Consider the following 21,194-nt stretch of genomic DNA (forward strand, 5'->3'; position numbering starts at 1 on the left):
GCGATTTCAACCAAACTTGGTACACTTGTGACATAGTATCAGAAGACAAACTTTGTGGGGAAAAGACACTACAAGCACCCTTAAATGCGGGTGGGAGGGGCTGATTTATAAAAATAATCTATAATAGCATTGAATCCATATTTGGGGTCGCTGCGATGAATAGTGACACTCCGGATATTTGAAAGTCCAAGTTCAGTCCCTTTTGGTGTGGGGGAGGGGAAGTGAGATATAAAATAATCGAAAGTAGCGTCGAATCCATAGCTCTCGGTGTCGCCGTGATGAATAGTGACACTCCGGATTTTGTATCCCTTAGGGGTGGGGGTCGAGGAGGAGATATAAAAATAATCGAAGATAGTATTTAATCCATTGCTTTTGGGGTCGCTGAGATGAACAGTGACACTCTGGATTTTTAAAGTCCAATTTCAGCCCCGTTTTGGGCAGGGGCGAGTGAGATATAAAAATAAAAAAATGTGTCGAATCCATAGTTTTGGGGGTTGCAGAGATGAATAATGTCACTCCGGACTTTTTATCACTTACAGGTGGGGGTCGAAGAGGGTGATATGAAAATAATCAAAATAGTGTTGAATCCATAGCTTTCGCGGCCGCTGAGGTGAATAGTGTAATTCCGGATTTAAAAAAAATCCAACTTCAGCCCCCTTTGAAGTGGGGGCGAGGGTGTGAGTGAGATAAATATAATCAAAAATAGTGTCGAATCCACAGTTCTCTGGGTCTCTGAGATGTATATTGACACTTCGGATTTATTAAAGTCCGATTTCAGCCCCGTTTAGGGTGGGGGCGAGGGGGAGTGACATATACAAATAATTGTAAATAGTTTTGAATCCGTAGTTTTCGGGGTCGCTGAGATGAATAGTGACACTATGGATTTTTTAAGAGTACAATTTCAGTCCCCTTTGGGGTGGGAGCGAGGGGGGAGTGAGATATAAATGTAATCGAAAATAGTGTCGAATCCATAGTTCTCGGGGGCATTGTGATGAATAGTGACACTCCGGACTTTTTATCCCTTACAGGTAGGGGTCGAGAAAGGGGAGAGGTATAAAATAGTCAAAAATAGTTTAGAATCCACAGTTTTCGGGGTCAGTGAGATGAATAGTTACACACTGGGTTTTCTGAAGTCCATATTCAGCAACCTCTGGGGTGGAGGGCGAGGGGGGAGTGACACATAAAAGTAATCGAAAATAGTGTCGAATACATAGTTTCCGTGGTCGCTGAGATGAATAGTGACACTCCGGATGTCGTATAAGTCAAAGTCAAGCTCCAATCGACAGGGGAGAGAGAAGGGACGAAGAAGTAAAAATGTCCAAATGACCATATATTATGGGTGTTTATATGTTGTTCCACCATATGTGTCAACTAAACTTGGTAAAAATATTACCAACTATCTGGAAAAAATACTGTGGGGGTAAGGCACCCCTAGAAGCCTCAAGGAAGGGGGCGAAATATAATTATAACTAAAAACCATCTAGATTAGTGTTGAATCCATACTTCTCTGTACTATGGGAGAGATTTCAACCAAACATAGCACACTTATGATGACTTACTTCCAGGAGACAAACTGCGAGGAGGTATGGTAACCCTAGCACCCCTCTCGACATTATTTGGTGAACTAATAACTATTGATAAATTGTAATTAATACAGCCAAGAAGCCCACCAATTCTGTTGTATGCAGCAGAAGCTGTACTATAATCCTTACTATTTGATCGGAGCTATTGACAGTGGGCGCAGTCCATCATGTTGATCACTGTACGTCACTAAACAAGTACTATAATTTTTTCCACGTAAAGCTCCTTCCTAGTTTCTTTGCCTTCTTCTACTATATTCTATTAACAAATGGCTAGCATCTGATGGACTTGTCATGATAATAGATGTCATATCTCTTATTTTTAAAAGGAAATTACATACTATAGGAAAATCCATTATAACTTCAATGCTAGTAAATCCTCCCTCTGTTATTGCGTAACATGTATGGTAATGTGTTTCTTCAATATATTTTTATATGATGGTTATATTTCTTAACATTAAGATTATTTAGTAACACAAAGCAGGAACCGTAATAGGTCTCTGAACATTCCAAAATTCCTAACTGATTGAACAGAAAATCCTAGAGGAATAGATAATCTTCATCTTAACTAAATGCATACAGTACTGTTTATTTTAAATCTATTATGAGATAATTAATTTGAAATATGGAGGTCACTTAGCAAAAATACTTACAAAGTTTCTTCAATCACTTTTATCCACTCCCTTTTCTGTTGCTCTTGCCTAGCTGAGAACATATACACTTCATTCTTGTTTTCAGGGATCAGAAACCATGGGTAGAATGTAGCTCTTCTTGCAGTAGGCAGACAATCTTTCACTTTATATTCTGACAAGTCTAAACTTTCTTGGAAGCTATATTTGTTATCCTAGAAAAATGTTATGAATAATTAAAAGCATCATGAAAATAATACCTTAAAAGGATTAAGATCAATAAAAGAAGAATCAAGAAAGGAAGTTATCATAAGGCCCACTACCAGCCTTAAAGTTTTCTTACACATAGGGGAACAATAAGAAAGATTACTAAACCATATTATGACTGAAAGTCTCACTTCATCCATTGATGTGCCAATAATACTTCCTACAAAATGTTATTGAAAAATAGAAACGACTCCATACTGACTACACATACCCCGACACACTTTTTTCCCTTCAAATCCACCGCTCTCCTCACAACTCTTACAAATTCCTACAGTATTCCCACGAACTAAACAAAGCCTACCTTCACACAGTTGATCCTAACACCCTTTGTGAACACAGAATGACCATCTGACATGCCAGATCCTTTATCTATATAAATAAAAGAGTAACGACTGTGTGTCTGTACAGTGACTATTTTGGCGAAATTTCCGTACAGTTATCCGTTTCAGGTGTAATAATGACCATCTGCATATTTTTTAGTTTTGGTGTCTGTCGATTTGTCTGTTTGTTTGTTTGTCTGAGTTCTTATAACTTTAACTTGAAAACTACTGGCTATGTTTCTATCAAACTTGATATTTAGAATCCACCTGTCCTTGGGTAGGTTTTAAGGCCAATATTATTTCTGAATACCTAAATTTACTGGGGGTTTATTCGAAACCGAAAACATGATTTTGCACTCCCGCAAAATATGCACGACCAAAATTAATGGAAATCTACCATCCTTAATGACAATCAATTTTTGAATCGTTTTCCGCATGTGCATCATTTCGATAGAACGATTAATAAGGGAGATCGTGTGTCTGTATATTGACTATTTTGGCGAAATTTTCGTACAGGGTAATAATGACCATCTGCATATTTTTTGGTTTAGTTTCCTGAAAGTCCTCATTTCTACCACCCTCCCTCAAAATCAAGAATGCGGCACAATCTGCCAGACGAGCTCGAAAATTGAAATTTGACAAAATTTTACGTTTTAGCCTGTAACCGACGAAAAACTTCCAAGATCTTTAAATTGTCGTATCTCTCTCTCCCTTATACGTTAGATTTGACTGTATTTCTCGATTGTACGTAAATTTTGTGATTTTTACACATACATTTCATTGTTTGGTACTCTTATAAGAAAGAGTCATCAAATTTGGTACGCACATTGATATGACCAATGGCTATGCGGGAACCAAATTTCATGATTCTAGCTTATACATAAGTATGCTATTTGCTTTACGTCGCACCGACACAGATAGGTCTTATGGTGACGATGGAACAGGGAAGGGCTAGGAGTGGGAAGGATGCAGCCGTGGCCTTAATTAAGGTACAGCCCCAGCATTTGCCTGGTGTGAAAATGGGAAACCACGGAAAACCATCTTCAGGGCTGCCGATAGTGGGGTTCGAACCTACTATCTCCCGAATACTGAATACTGGCCGCACTTAAGCGACTGCAGCTATCAAGCTCGGTATACATAAGTATGCAAATAAAGAATATAAAGTGTTAAAAATGTACCCAAATTTCACACTATTAAAATTTTCGAACGGAATCTAATCCATAAATATTAGAGATACGAGAAAATGGTTCAGGACCAAACATGCAGAACGATAAATGGGGCGTCTGATGGCGCAAGCCGTTTGTTGATATGATGTACCGTTTAGGAGTAGTAAATATCGAAATGAAGGTCTGCACTTATAAATGTGCCCATGCTTATGTGTCATCTTCTTCTACATGTAAATAAAATCGTAACGACCGTGTGTCTGTACATTGATTATTTTGGAGAAATTTCCCTACAGTTATGCGTTTTAGGTGTAATAACGACCATCTGCATATTTTTTATCTTTGTTGTCTTTTTGTCGATTTGTCTGCTTGTTTGTTTGAGTTCTTATAACTTGAAAACTACTGGATATGTTTCTACCAAACTTGATATTTCGAATCCACCTGTCCTTGGGTAGGTTTTAGGGCCAATATTATTCATGAATACCTAACTTTTATGGGGGTTTATCCGAAAACCAAACTATGATTTTCCACTCCGCAAAATATGCACATCAAAAATTAATAGAAATCTAACCATCCATAATGGAAATCAATTTCTAAAAATTTTTCCTCATGATGGGAGTATTAATAAGAGAGATATCATGAACGGGCGGTTCTTCAGGCTGTCCAGCGGACATAGCCCAAAAGGTGTTGTACATGGAGCAGATTCCTTATCTATGTATACAAAGACAAACGTAACGACCGTATGTCTGTGCATTGATTATTTCGGCGAAATTTGCATGCAGCTATCCGTTTAAAGGGTATTAATGACCATTTGCATATTTTTTGCTTCAGTTTCCTGAAAGTCCTCATTTTTACTCCATCCACCAAAATCAAGATTGTGGCGCAATCCGCCAGACGAGCTAGAAAATGGAAATTTGGCAAGAGTTTACGTTTTAGCCTCTACCCGACGGAAAACTTCCAATATCTTTAAATTTTAAAATTTTTATCTCCGAAGAATATAAAAATATCGAGGCAATTCTTATGACGGTGCAGACCTTCGTTTCGAGATACTTCGTGGCTAAACGGTAAGTCCTACCACAAAACGGATGACACAATCTCGGTTCAATTTGTAGTGATTTTCAACTTTGGTCCTATGATATTTTGTCGTATCACTATCCCTTATATGTTAGATTTGTCCCTATTTGTCAACTGTAAGTAAATTTTCCACTTTTTACACGCATAATTACTTTGAATCACTTATAAGAAAGATAGAATCATCAAATTCAACACCGAACATTGGCCCACCCAGTATCCATATGCGAGCCAAATTCTATGTTTGTAGCTGTCACATAATTTTATTTTCCAAAAAATAATGCACTGTGAGACAATCTTACCCAAATTTCACTCTATTCACAATTCCTAACTCAATCTGACCAATGAATAGATGAGATATGAGAAAATACCATAGGACCAACCATTTAGATCGCTAAATATGGCGTCTTATGGTACATTCCGTTTGTTGATAAGACGTACCGTTTAGTAGCACTTAATATGTAAATGTAGGTCTGCAATATTTTAAATATGCATATATATTTTTGTATAGCGATTTGTAGCGGTCAAGGAAGGGTGTGTCTGCTGTTTTAATTAGTTTTCCCCACATCGACTTGACTGGCAGTAGATATGGAGTCCTATTCCAACTCCTGTGTAAGTGGTATTAGTAAGGAGGGCCCACCATTGTAAATAATAATTCCCTTCTCGATTTCACTCTTAGAAGGCAAAGAAGTGTGCAGTTTTGTTCAAAACTACCCTACCCGATTGTGTTTTGCTGTAGGCAAGGGTGACCGCCATTGTGAACAAATGTACCTATCTAAAATGTGACTGGCATTAGGCATAGTGGCCTGCTACTTTAATGGAAATTCACTAATTCGGTGTGACTGGCAGTAAGCTGGCTGGCATTAAGAAAAGGGGCCTGTCATTATAATGATAACAGCACAACTCAATTTTGACTGGCAGTAGGGAAGTTGCCCGTCATTACAGTACAATAAAAACTCCTCAACTGTAATCTGCCTGGAAGTAGGAAAGGAGGCCTTTGATTGTAACGAAAACTTTCCAAATCGATTGTGACCCTGCATTAGGCAATGCGGCCTGACATTTTAATGTAAACTTCCCAACTCCATTGTGAATGGCAGTAGGCAAGTGAATTTGCCGTTATAATCACAACTTCGCAATTCACACTTTACATCGCAAACAACGTATGGGGACCTCCCCATGTTGTTCCTCGGATAACGCTAAGAGACATGCAATTAAAAAATCTTATCACTGCATGTACAGTAATTTACTTCGATATCCGTATACAATGTAGAATACAATAGCGAAGCGCGGGTACATTTGCTAGTCTATATAAATAAAATCATAACGACCATGTGTCTGTACATTGACTATTTTGGCGAAATTTCTGTACAGTTATCCGTTTCAGGCGTAATAATGACCATCTGCCTATTTTTTTGCTTTGGTGTCTGTCTGTTTGTCTATAAGTTGAAAACTACTGGATATATTTCTACCAAACTTCATATTTAGAATCCACATGTCCTTGGGTAGGTTTTAAGGCCAATATTGTTTCTAAATCCATAAACTGACTGGGGGTTTATACGAAACCGAAACCGTGATTTTGTACTTCCACAAAATATACACAACCAAACTTAATGAAAATCCACCTGCCTATGGAAATCAATTTATAAATCTTATTTTTTCATGTGCATCATTTCTATACGAGGATTAATAAGGGAGATATCATTAACGAACCGTTTTTCGGTACAAGTCCCACAGGCCTTAACTCAAGAGCAGGTGCGTGTAAAGCGTATTTCTTATAACTTGAAAACTACTGGAGATTTTTCAACCAAACTTCATACTTAGGACCGCCTGTCCATAGGTAAGATTTTAGATCCATGCCATGTAAAATTCCCGGTATGGACTGGGGATTTATAGGGAACCAAAACAGTGATTTTACTCTCCCACAATATATACAAGACAAACTTTACTGGAAATCGACCAACCTTGATGGAAATCCATCTCTAAAACTCTTTTTTCCTCATGTGCATTTTTAATAGGAGGATTAATAAGGGTGATATCATGAACGGTCGGTTTTGCAGACTATGTCTATCAGACATAGCCCAATAGGTGTTGTACGTGGAGCAGATTCCTTATCTATTTATACACTGACTGACAGAGCAAATGCAGCACCAAGGAGTGGTTCGAAAGGGATGAAAGTTGGGGAAAAAACAGAGACGGCACGGACGAATAATTGATGTTTATTTCAAACCGATATGCAGGTTACACAATGCGCACGGCATCGACTCAGTAGGATGTAGGACCACCGCGAGCGGCGATGCACGCAGAAACACGTCGAGGTACAAAGTCAATAAGAGTGCGGATGGTGTCCTGAGGGATGGTTCTCCATTCTCTGTCAACCATTTGCCACACTTGGTCGTCCGTACGAGGCTGGGGCAGAGTTTGCAAACGGCGTCCAATGAGATCCCACACGTGTTCGATTGGTGAGAGATCCGGAGAGTACGCTGGCCACGGAAGCATCTGTACACCTCGTAGAGCCTGTTGGGAGATGCGAGCAGTGTGTGGGCGGGCATTATCCTGCTGAAACAGAGCATTGGACAGCCCCTGAAGGTACGGGAGTGCCACCGGCCGCAGCACATGCTGCACGTAGCGGTGGGCATTTAACGTGCCTTGAATACGCACTAGAGGTGACATGGAATCATACGCAATAGCGCCCCAAACCATGATGCCGCGTTGTCTAGCGGTAGGGTGCTCCACAGTTACTGCCGGATTTGACCTTTCTCCACGCCGACGCCACACTCGTCTGCGGTGACTATCACTGACAGAACAGAAGCGTGACTCATCGGAGAACACGACGTTCCGCCATTCCCTCATCCAAGTCGCTCTAGCCCGGCACCATGCCAGGCGTGCACGTCTATGCTGTGGAGTCAATGGTAGTCTTCTGAGCGGACGCCGGGAGTGCAGGCCTCCTTCAACCAATCGACGGGAAATTGTTCTGGTCGATATTGGAACAGCCAGGGTGTCTTGCACATGCTGAAGAATGGCGGTTGACGTGGCGTGCGGGGCTGCCACCGCTTGGCGGCGGATGCGCCGATCCTCGCGTGCTGACGCGTGCTGACGTCACTCGGGCTGCGCCTGGACCCCTCGCACGTGCCACATGTCCCTGCGCCAACCATCTTCGCCATAGGCGCTGCACCGTGGACACATCCCTATGGGTATCGGCTGCGATTTGACGAAGCGACCAACCTGCCCTTCTCAGCCCGATCACCATACCCCTCGTAAAGTCGTCTGTCTGCTGGAAATGCCTCCGTTGACGGCGGCCTGGCATTCTTAGCTATACACGTGTCCTGTGGCACACGACAACACGTTCTACAATGACTGTCGGCTGAGAAATCACGGTACGAAGTGGGCCATTCGCCAACGCCGTGTCCCATTTATCGTTCGCTACGTGCGCAGCACAGCGACGCATTTCACATCATGAGCATACCTCAGTGACGTCAGTCTACCCTGCAATTGGCATAAAGTTCTGACCACTCCTTCTTGGTGTTGCATTTGCTCTGTCAGTCAGTGTATAAATAAAATCGTAACGATCGCGAGTCTGTACATTGACTATTTTGGCGTAATTTTCGTACAGATATCTGTTTAAAGGGTAATAATGACCATCTGCATATTTTTTACTTTAGTTTCCTGAACGTCCTTATTTTCACCACCCTCCCTCACAACCAAGAATGCGGCAACATCTGCCATATGAGGTAGAAAATTAAAATTTGGCAAAATTATACGCTTTAGCCTGTAACCGATGGAAAACTTCCAACATCTTTAAACTTTTCACTTTTTATCCCCGAAGAATATCGACATATGGAGGCAATTTTAATAACGGTGCAGACCTTCGTTTAGAGGTATTTCGCGGCTAAACGGTAAGTCGTATCACGAAACGGATGGCACAATCTCAGTTCAATTTGGAGTGATCTACAACTTTGGTCCTATGACGTTTCGTCGTATTCCTTATATTCCTTATATTCCTTATATGTTAGACTTGTCTCTATTTCTCGATTATAGTTACATTTTGCTCTTTCTACACTTATAATTCGCAGTTGAAATCACTTATACGAAAGGTAGAATAATCTAATTCTATATTAGCCCACTCAGTATCCATACGTGAGCCAAATTCTATGTTTGTAGCTTTCATATTATTACCCCAAAAGTAATGCACTGTGAGAAAACCTCACCCAATTTTCACCCTATTCAACGTTTCTAACTCAATTTTACCCACAAATAGATGAGACGGGAGAAAATATCTTAAGACTAGCCATGTAGACCTCTAAATGAGGTGTCTTATGGTATAATCCATTCGTCGATATGATGGTTTGCAATATTTTAAACATTCATATACAGTACTTCGTATGTCGATCTGTCGATTTGTAGCGATGTAGAAAGGGTGTGTTTGTCATTATAATTAATATTTTACATCCCTAGTGACTCTCAGCAGGGGGGCGTCTGCTATTGTAGTCATTACTTCCACATCGACTTTGACTGGCAGGGGAATGGGATGCTTCTCCAACTCCTTTGCAACTAGCATTAGTAAGGAGGGACTGCCATTGTAAAGAATAATCCCCATCTCGTTTTGGCTGGCAAAAGTCAAGGGGGCATGAAATTTTATTCAAAACTCTCCTAACCGATTGTGCTTGGGTGTAGGGTAGTGTGCCCGTCATTATAAACGAAGTTACCCACCTAAAATGTGGCTGGAATTAGGCACAGTGGCCTTGCTACTCACTAACTGGGTGTGACTGTCATTAAGAAAAGGGGCCTGTCATTATAATGGTAATAGCACAACTCAATTTTTGACTGGCAGTAGCGAAGGTGCCTGCTATTATAATAAGATAATAATAAAAACTCCTCAACTGTAATCTGTCTGGAACACTGATCTCTATACCTGGATGGCTGGTAGCTTGGGTAGCAGTAAGCCGAATAGAAGATGACTGGCGTAGTAAGATGGCAGTGAGCGCACGGTGCAGTAGACCACGAGGAGCGCGCTTGCTTTGTTTATGCTTAGTTCAGTGACGCCAGGCCTCTTGATTGTAGTTCCACGAGTGTTCTGTGCTTAGTTATTGCAAAGTAAATAGTAGTGTATTTTACGAATTTAGGTTCGTTGCCTTGTAGTATACTTGTGGATTACAAGATTCAATTTAAATATGTATGTGTTTATCTGAGTCCGCCTCTGTGGTGTAGTGGTTAGCGTGATTAGCTGCCACCCCCGGAGGCCCGGATTCGATTCCCGGCTCTGCCACGAAATTTGAAAAGTGGTATGAGGGCTGGAACGGGGTCCACTTAGCCTCGGGAGGTCAACTGAGTAGAGGTGGGTTCGATTCCCACCTCAGCCATCCTGGAAGTGGTTTTCCGTGGTTTCCCACTTCTCCTCCAGGCGAATGCCGGGATGCTACCTAACATAAGGCCACGGCCGCTTCCTTCCCTCTTCCTTGCCTATCCCTTCCAATCTTCCCATCCCTTCACCACAAGGCCCCTGTTCAGCATAGCAGGTGAGGCCGCCTGGGCGAGGTACTGGTCATTCTCCCCAGTTGTATCCCCGATCAAGAGTCTGAAGCTCCAGGACACTGCCCTTGAGGTGGTAGAGGTGGGATCCCTCGCTGTGTCCGAGGGAAAAAGCCGACAGATGATGATGGGTTTATCTGAAATATGTATGAAGAAACATTCTACGGAGTATTAACATACCGCAGTGTTCAGCTAATGGATGTACAAACAGAACCGATCAGTAGAAGGAGAAATCATTTCATCGGGGAGTTTTATACTGTACATAAGAATCTTCCTAGGGTAGTGTTTTGAGTTTCAGGTTTATTGTATCTTATTTCGCATATTCCGGGAGCAAAATGGCAATTAATTTTTGTAGGTTTCCTTTCTCGAGACCCGAACATCTAAGATCATCGATTAGGAGTATCAGGCGGGAGAATTGGGAGCCTTCTAAAACAGCTGTTCTCTGCTCGGATCACTTAGAGGAAGACTGTTTTGATAGAAATGGACAAACTGTACACCTTAGAAGTGATGTACAGTCAACTGTTTTCAGTTTTACTGAACATTAACTGCAAGTAAAAATTTACTTATATTTTTTTTATTTCTCGTAATTAAACTGACGGTTTCGATGAAATAATTGACGTGACCTTATAACAATCTTAGAAAATGAAGTCTGGGGGAATTCTGGACCTTATTTACATCAGTAATAATTATGGGTGGGAGAAGGGAAAGTGTGGTGGGTGTTTGGGGCTATCCCATTATACAATTCGTGCTATGTGGGACTCTTTTAACTGGTGTTACATATATCTGATGATGACTATCAATATCGCTTTGCTAGCTGAATTTAATTAAAGAGGTCTGTAATAGTAAATTAAGCTGCAGGTAATGTGATATATTGACAAGTTTTGAATATTTGCTGGTTTTATAAATGTGCACATTTGCTTCACTGATATTTTAATTTGATAATATGCGCGTTATTTCATGGAAACAGGAAATAGAAATTCATTATCAAGCACCGATTACGACATGTCGAATCTAGGCCTGTATAGTGAGCTACGTTTATAGGTACATCATTTTAAGAATGCATAATTTCGTGGCATACATGTATACAATTTACAGCAATGTTTCCAGAAACTGGTTTTCACTTGTATTGTGTTAGGCCTACCGATCGCTAATTGCATGTATTCAGCACCTAAGTTAATATTTGTCGGCCGTTATTATACACTCATGTTTATTGCTATCCCGGAGATTTAGTGACCTCGGAATGACGTGTCAGTGATCCCAATGTCCTTATGCTTTGAGTGAACATGTCTCTATATTTTTAATTATTCCAATGCGCCATTAATTGCGACTTAAAATTGACTATATTATCATTGCTTCCCCCATAAGGAGAGCTCTAGGTTGGGTACGCCAACATGGCGAACCGCGCACTCATCTTGGCGTACTTTCTCCTGCAGCGGAGACCTGCCATCAGCGATCCATGTATAGAGATCAGTGGTCTGGAAGTAGGAAAAGGCACCTACCATTTTACGAAAACTTCCCAAATCAATTGTGACCGCGCAGTAGGTAATAGGGCTTCCCTTTATAATGAAAACTTACCTACTCGATTGTGAACAGCAGTAGGCAAGTGAGCCTGCCGTTATCATCACAACTCCGCATCTCGCACTTTACATTAGAAACAACGTACGGGAACCTCCGCCTCGCGCCTGCTGCTTCTGGATAACGCTAAGAAACATGCAATTTAAAAAGTCTTATTCACTGCATGTACAGTAATTTACTTCGATATCCGTATACATTGTAGAATGCCGTAGCGAAGCACGGGTACATTTGCCAGTTAAAGGAATAAAAAGAAAAGCCTGGACTAACAAGTGCATTGGATTATCAAATACTAGCGACTACCGTAAATATCAGAATAAACTAAAAAACATCTAACCCAAATTTTAAAAATCTTGCCACCATTACCCTATAATACTTAATAAAATCGCCCCTAATCATCCCCAATACAAAGCCAACGTTCTTGACAATTATTTTAAAGCAGTTTTCTCCCTCACTTTAACCCCCTACCTCTCCTGAATTAGAACACCCTCTAAAAAATAACTATTATATTTCAAGACATTCAAAAGGTATTAAGGAAAAAAAGAAAAGAACACAGTACTTGGAAAAGATCATATCTCCTATAAACATATTAAAGAAGCCCCATACCTATTCGTAGAATTATTAAGTACTATTTATAATTTAGTAATCCAAACTGGTTCCTTTTCTCCCCACTGAGGAGATGCAACAATATTATTTTTCCTCAAACCTCAAAAAACCACCATCCAAATTAGTTTCTTTTCACGCAATCAGCCTTCCCCCACAACTCTCCAAAATCCTAGAAACAGTCCTACCTGTCTAAATTCGGTAAATAATGGTAAATACCCACTATATTGTAACAGAGAAGTAAAGAGAATAAGAAGGAGATGCAGGTTGGAAAGAAATAGAGTTAGAAATGGCTGTGGAAACAAGGAGAAATTGAAGGAACTTACTAGGAAATTCAATCTAGCAAAGACGTCATCTAAGGATAACATGATGGTGAGCATAATTGGCAGTTATACAAATTTTAGTGAAAAATGGAAGGACCTTTAAGGCAGAAACAAGTTCCAAGAAGAACGTTCCAGGAATCATTAATAAACAAGGGGAGTGTGTATGCAAGGAACTTCAGAAGGCAGAAGTATTCAGTCAGCAGTACGTAAAGATGGTTGGTTAAAAGGATAATGTCCAGATAGAGGAGGTGACTAATACCAATGAAGTGTTGAAATTTACCTATGATAACAATGACATTTGCAATAAGATACAAAATTTAAAAACTAGAAAAGCGACTGGAATTGATAAGATTTCTGGAGATATACCAAAGACGATGGATTGAGATATAGAACCATATCTGAAGTACTTATTTGAGTCTTGTTTGCATGAAAGAGCTATGCGAAATGAATACAGAGTTGCTATAATAGCCTCTGAGTATAAAGGAAAGGGTGATATACATAAAGCTGAAAATTACAAACCAGTAAGTTTGACATGCGTTGCATGTACGCTTTGGGAAAGCATTCTTTCTGATTATATTAGACATGATTACAAAATTAATAACTGGTTCGATAGAAGGCAGTTTGGGTTTAGGAAAGGTTATTTCAATTAAACTCAACTTGCTGGATTCCAACAAGGTATAGCAGATATCTTCAATTCGGGAGGCCAAATGGACTGTATCGCGATTGACCTGTCTAAAGGATTTGATTATGTGTAAAGAATTGGAATCGGAGATAAGGCCTTTTGCTGATGATGTTATACTGCATAGAATAATAAAACGTGTGCTGGGGACCAATAAAATACCGAAGTATTATTGCAGATCACATGATTTCTAAAACAAATGTTGATAGAAGCCTTTCTTTTCAGAGCAGTGGGTTACTGAACAATATTTGCTGCTCACACTCTTAGACAATGAATTTGAGGTTATACTCAACCATGAGCGGCCAGGAAAAATGTGTTTACCGGGGTAGTTGGCCGTGCTTTTAGGAGCGCGCAGCTGTGAGCTCGCATGCGGGAGATAGCGAGTTCGAACTCCACTGTCGGCAGCCCTGAAGATGTTTTTCCGTGGTTTCCCATTTTCACACCAGTCAAATGCCGGGGCTGTACCTTAAATAAGGGTACAGCCGTTACCTTTCCATTCCAAGGCCTTTTCTGTCCCATCGTCGCAATAAAACATATCTGTGTCGGTGCGTCGTACAGCAAAATAGCGAGGAATGTGTTTGGCCGCCATTTTAAATAAACTTCAACCAGTTTGAATGATCGAGTCGTAACTCCAAGGTGCGAATTCAAAATTCGCGACATCTGCGCACTGTAAGGTGCGGACGCCAGTCAACTTTCCGGCACACTTTAATTTTGTCTTCATTACTAAGGAATTTTATAACCTATTTCATATCCATAACTAGGCTGTCTCAAGAGAGATGTGCACAATGAGTAGAGGAACTGTGACAGTTCTTAATCACTGGCGTCAGCAATTTTTTCTGCTGAGTCAGCACGCAAGGTCATTGACCCCATGACGTCAAGACCACGTGACCGTGACGTCACATTGTTTGTAAACAAAGCCACGTGCTTTTTGACAGCTATCAAGCTGACAGGTGTCATTTTGACGGACCTTAACCTCAGTTTTCGGACAAGTGAGCATCGCTAACCTCACTGCTGCCATCTTAAAATGGCCTAACCTCACTGTTGCCACCTTAAGCAGGTGGTGGCGCGTAATTTAAAATCCACGTGCTTTTGATATCTATCAAGACGACAGCTCCATACCACGTGGGCGCGGATTTTAAACAAGTGAACGTGGCTAACCTCAATGCTGCCATCTTAAGAGGGCCTAACCGCACTCTTGCCATCTTAACCACGTGGAGGGCGCGGAATTAAAATCTACGCGCTTTTGACAGCTGTCAATTGACAGGTCCTAACCACGTTGGCATGGAATTTTAAACAAGAAAACATGGCTAACCTAACAGCTGCCATCTTAATACCGTCTAACCTCACTGCTGCTACCTTAACCATGTAGGAGTGCGGAATTTAAAAAAGTGACAGGTCCTAACTACGTGCACTTGTTTTGCCGCGGAAGTTTGGTCGATCGCTATAGCCTCAATTGACTGTGGACTTAGCCACGTGCAGACGCGGAAGGTTTTGAAAAATTTTACGAATCCTAAAGCCAGGGACCTAACCACACTGTATTAGGGAAAGCTGCCCTTCTACACATGTTCCTTCCCGATATAGTTTTAATGCAAGCTACCCTTCTCAACAAGACCCTTCCCGACATAGTTTTCATGCAGGCTGCCCTTCTCGACATGACACTATCATCTTAGAAATCACAATTTTGTTATTAAAGAGCTAACTGATGTCGATCTCCCAGTCTAGTTTGCAAATAATACCGGATAATAGGATTAGTCATATATTTATCGAAAATATTACCTTTTACCGGATATACTTACGTTCTTAAACTGGAAGGCATAGTGTAGCGTTGTCTTCTTGTTCTTGTGTGTCAAAGAAATTTTTTTACTTACCCTTTTTACTCTTTTCGATTGAGGAGGGAGCGGTAGGAGGAGGAAGAGGATGCAGTAAGGAGAAGGTAATACTTCTTTACCCTTTTCAATTTTTTGTATTCATATTTTTCCCTTTCGATTGATAAAAGAAGAGGACGGAGCGGTAGGGAGAGGGTGCAGTAAGGAGAAGGTAATACTTTTTTTTACCCTTTTGAATTACAGGGTTTTTCAAATAATCATAAATAGATAGACAAAGGAAGAGGAATAGATGTGTAATAATATTCTATTTTAGTGAAATTAAACAATATACCATTTTGTATTATTTATTATCATCACCATTGTTGACATTTTTAATACTGATTTTTTAATATTTCAAGTTAATCTATTATAATAAAATAAACATTTTAGCATTCTTGTATTATTTGTGATTTTGAACTTCTGAAAATATTTTATATATTTATTATTTTTTGAAAATAAACATAAATTTACATTTTGAATATGTGATTTATATTTTACATTCTTGAATATATAAAAATAGAATTTTAATCAAATGATGATGTAATAATATTTTTGTAGATAATTTTTTCCCTTCTTGCACATTAATTATTATATGTACATTAATAAATATTTAATTAATATTTAAACATGGCATAACATATACAGTTATATGTTGTTGTACCCCCATAGCACACTCGTAAAGGAATCACTATTCCACATACGTCTGTCATCAAATTGAATTAATGAATATTTATTCTGCTCAATTGTAAAAACATCATGTCTGCGCGATTGTATTCTTTTCTGCGTACAAAACGCAGACTTTTTAGATGTTAGTACATTACGGTAGTGTTGAACATATAAATGGTTAACTGCGCTTGAACATACACATTTTGTCTTTTTACAGATTGTGAATTTTCCGTCTCATATGCATACATTTTTGGTGCTAAACCAATAAACTCTGTCATAATATTCATACCACATTCATCTTTCATGAGACCTATAACTTTCTTGTTAAGTGGCTTAATGTCAAATTGATTACATGGTGAAAAGAAAGAAGTGTCAAATATTCAGAATGGTTTCGCATGACATCGTATTCCGAATATGATGAATAAAACTAACTGTATCCATACACAAAAGTGTAAGATCTAAAAACTGCTGCTTTTCAAAACCATAATGAAAATCATACATTTCTAGTTTTGAAAAATCTAGTAGGACCATTTCCAAATAAATTGGTTTCGCATAAACCATCTCAGTTTTTCATTTCAACACTAATAAGGTCACGATCAATGACATGATAGGATTTAAAATTTAATTTTGTGATGTACTTGCGTGCCCCATACCGTCCATCCCATTGATTAATGTCGCGATGTTTGCGTAAATTTTCCATACTTTTTCAATAGACATTCAGGAGTTTGAAAACATACTCTCAAATGTTGTTGTAGAACGTTGACGATGCTCTGTATTTAAGTCCATATACGGTTTAAGCCATGCTTCCAAATTAAACGCGATAATACGGCGAATACACTCTAATTGTAAGCCGTATTCTAATCATTGAACAACATATTGTATGTGAATAACATACCACTTTTTCGAAAAAAGATTAGCTCGCAGTTTACAATGCTTTGATGTATTATCAGGCGGAATAATTTTTTCAACGCAAAAAAAGGAAGTTCTGAATGTGAATTATGAAAATTAGAAGGGTATGCAAGAGAAACCTCTAACACGAAACCGCGATTAGAATATTTAGCAGCTTGAAAAACATCAAACTGTTCAATTTCAGTTTCTGTTAACCATACAGAATATTTACATGATAGTGCCTGTGACATTACCCGCCCAACCAGATTATTAACATCGAAATACATAAGATAAGGATCTTCTTTCTCTGAATCATAATTCTTGAGGTATGGATTAAATGCAATCGCATGCCTCTTAACAAGCGAAACAAGTCCACCGCGAATTCTGCTTTCAAAATGCAAAAGTATGTTGACATCAGTAAGAAGATCAAGTTTAACACCTGTATACTTTAACATGGCATCCCACGAAAGACCGGAAATCGAGTAGTAATAGCAAGGGTCTAATCCATAAATAGTTAAACATATTTTACGTAACTTTTCAAACACTTCACAAATTAAAAGTGTGTCTACCTTTAAATACAAATCTGCATATTCACCTAATGACTTTATATGAAATGCTGAGCACACATTACATGCTTGCAAATTGTCTTCATCTGAAATCGATACTGTATGCTTATCGTATGAGATATGCTTAATGGTGTACTACATTCATTTAATACACTAGTAAATGCAGACTGAGGAGGTAATTTCGTTTCTTCTAACTCTTGAAAGCTTTGAATATAGTCATATGGCAGAATACCTTTTCTTATACAAAGTTTAAATTTCTCAGGATCTGGAAAATACTCATGAATATATTTCAAGTCCTCGTTTGAAAGTCCATTTACAAGTGTATCAAGAGAAAAGTTCATAAATTTGTACTAATCAAGAAAGCAAATGCTAATATCGCCTACACGATAACTGAATGAAATGAAGCGCTCATGATTTTGTGCAACTACAGAAAACTTGGTGCAATTTAATTGTGCCAACTCTCGAACAATGAAGTGACTCTCGTAGCCTGACAAGTTATAAAAAAGCAAGGAATAAATTTAGGAACACGATATAAAATGTTGCATGATTGATGTGCAGGTCCGCGATATTTACCAATAAAGTGGCAGTGACCTCTAACCTTAATCTCTGGGAAAGTAATTGGCTGTTTACGGATCATTCATAATCATATCATCCAATGTAATTTGAATTAAAACTGAATGTGATATAAGAAAATCAATCAATCACTACTGATCTGCATTTAGGGCAGACGCCCAGGTGGCAAATTCCCTATCCGTAGTTTTCCTAGCCTTTTCTTAAATGATCGCAAAGAAATTGGAATTTTTTTAACATTTCCCTTGGTAAGTTATACCAATTCCTAACTCCCCTTCCTTTAAACGAATATTTGCCCCAATTTATCCTCTTGAATTCTAACTTTATCTTCATATTGTGATCTTTCCTACTTTTAAAGACACCACTCAAACTTATTCGTCTACTGATGTCTTCCCACGCCATCTCTCCACTGACAGCTTGGAACATACCACTTAATCGAGCAGCTCGTCTCCTTTCTCCCAGTTCTTCCCAGCCCAAACTTTGCAACATTTTTGTAACGCTACTCTTTTGTCAGAAATCACACAGAACAAATCGAGCTGCTCTTCTTTGGACTTTTTCCAGTTCTTGAATCAAGTAATCTTGGTGAGGGTTCCATACATTGGAACCATACTCTAGTTGGGGTCTTACCAGAGACTTAAATGCCCTCTCCTTTATATCCTTACTACAACCCGTAAATACCCTCATAACCATGTGCAGAGATATGTACCATTTATTAACGATCATATTTATGTGATTACCCCAATGAAGGTCTTTTCTTATATTAACACCTAGGTACTTACAATGATCCCCAAAAGGAACTTTCACCCCATCAACGCGGTAATTAAAACTCAGAGGACTTTTCATATTTGTGAAACTCACAACCTGACTTTTAATCCCGTTTTTCATCATACCATTGCCCACCGTCCATCTCACAACACTATCGAGGTCACCCTGCAGCCGCTCACAATCTTGTAACTTATTTATTACTCTGTATAGAATAACATCATCTGCAAACAGCCTTATCTCTGCGTCCACTTCTTTACACATATCATTGATATATATAAGAAAACATAAAAGTCAAATAATATTGCCTTGAGGAATTCCGCTCTTAATTATTACAGGGTCAGATAAAGCTTTGCCTACTCTAATTCTCTGAGTTCTATTTTCTAGAAATATAGCCACCCATTCAGTCACTATTTTTTCTAGTCCAATAGTACTCATTTTTGCCAGTAGTCTTGCATGATCTACCCTATCCAATGCCTTAGATAGGTCAATTGCAATACAGTCCATTTGGCCTCCTGAATCCATTATATCTGATATATCTTGCTAAAATCCTACAAGCTGAGCTTCAGTGGAATAACCTTTCCTAAACCCAAACTGCCTTCTGTCAAACCAGTTATTAATTTCGCAAACATGTCAAATATAATCAGAAAGAATGCTTTCCCAAAGCTTACATGCAATGCATGTCAAACTGACAGGCCTGTAATTTTCAGGTTTATTTCTATCACACTTTCCTTTATACACAGGGGCTACTATAGCAACTCTCCATTCATTTGGTATAGCTCCTTCAACCAAACAATAATCAAATAAGTATTTCAGATATGGTACTATATCCCAACCCATTGCCATTAGTATATCCCCAGAAATCTTATCAATTCCAGCTACTTTACTAGTTTTCAACTTTTGTATCTTACTGTAAATGTCATTGTCATCATAGGTAAATTTTAATACTTCTTTAGTATTACTCATCTCTCCCGTCTGGACATTATCCTTGTAACCAACAATCTTTACATACTGCTGACTGAATACTTCTGCTTTTTGAAGATCCTCGCATACACACTCCCCTTGTTCATTAATGATTCCTGGAATGACCTTCTTTGAACCTGTTTCTGCCTTAAAATACCTATGCAAACACTTCCATTTTTCACTAAAATTTGTATGACCACCAATTATGCTTGTCATTACGTTATCCTTAGCTGACTTCTTTGCTAGATTAAATTTCCTTAAGTTCCTTCAATTTCTCCTTACTTCCACAACCATTTCTAACTCTATTTCGTTCCAACCTGCACCTCCTTCTTAACCCCTTTACTTCTCTGTTAAAATAAAGTGGATCTTTACCATTCCTTACCACCTTTAAAGGTACAAACCTATTTTCACATTCCTCAACAATTGCTTTAAACCCATACCAGAGTCTGTTTACATTTTTATTTACCATTTTCCAGCGATCATAGTTACGGTTTAAAGCTCCCTCATGCCTGTTTTGTCAGCCATATGGTACTGCCTAATAGTCCTAATTTTAATACCTTCGTTTCTTTCACATTTATTTTTAACTACGACAAAAACGGCTTCGTGATCATTAATACCATCTATTACTTCGGTTTCTCTATAGAGCTCATCTGGTTTTATCAGCACCACATCCAAAATATTCTTCCCCCTACTTGGTTCCATCACTTTCTGAATCATCTGCCCTTCCCATATTAACTTATTTGCCATTTGTTGTTCATGCTTCCTGTCGTTCGCATTACCTTCCCAATTGACATTTGGTAAATTGAGATCACCTGCTACTATCACATTCCTTTCCGTATCAATTCCAACATAGCTGATTATCTTATCAAATAATTCTTAATCAGCATCAGCGCTACCCTTTCTTGTCTGTACACTTCAAAGACATCATGTTGTCTATTATCTTTAGAGATGAGCCTTACACCCAGAATTTCATGTTTTTCATCCTTAACTTTTTCATAGCTTACAAATTCTTCTTTCACCAGAATGAATACTCCCACTCCTACTATTCCTACCCTATCTCTACGATACACACTCCAGTTCCGTGAGAGTATTTCTGCATCTATTATATCATTTCTCAGCCATGATTCAACTCCTATTACAATATCTGGTAAGTATGTATCTATTAAATTACTTAATTCGAT

The 21,194-nt window shown here is 39.0% G+C and overlaps 1 protein-coding gene across 6 annotated transcripts in view; it reads right to left on the reverse strand.

Annotated features, from left to right (window-relative positions):
* The window catches only part of LOC136858486 (protein vav), a 705,311-nt gene that overhangs the window by 220,663 nt on the left and 463,454 nt on the right, over positions 1-21,194 (reverse strand). For all 6 annotated transcript variants that reach the window (XM_067138064.2, XM_067138062.2, XM_067138063.2 and 3 more), the window contains one exon: positions 2,234-2,424. In XM_067138064.2, coding sequence (XP_066994165.2) covers positions 2,234-2,424 — 191 coding nt within the window. The remainder of the gene's footprint in view (positions 1-2,233; positions 2,425-21,194) is intronic.

Source organism: Anabrus simplex, chromosome 1 (genome assembly GCF_040414725.1).
Source record: "Anabrus simplex isolate iqAnaSimp1 chromosome 1, ASM4041472v1, whole genome shotgun sequence".
Taxonomy (NCBI): Eukaryota; Metazoa; Arthropoda; class Insecta; order Orthoptera; family Tettigoniidae; genus Anabrus; species Anabrus simplex.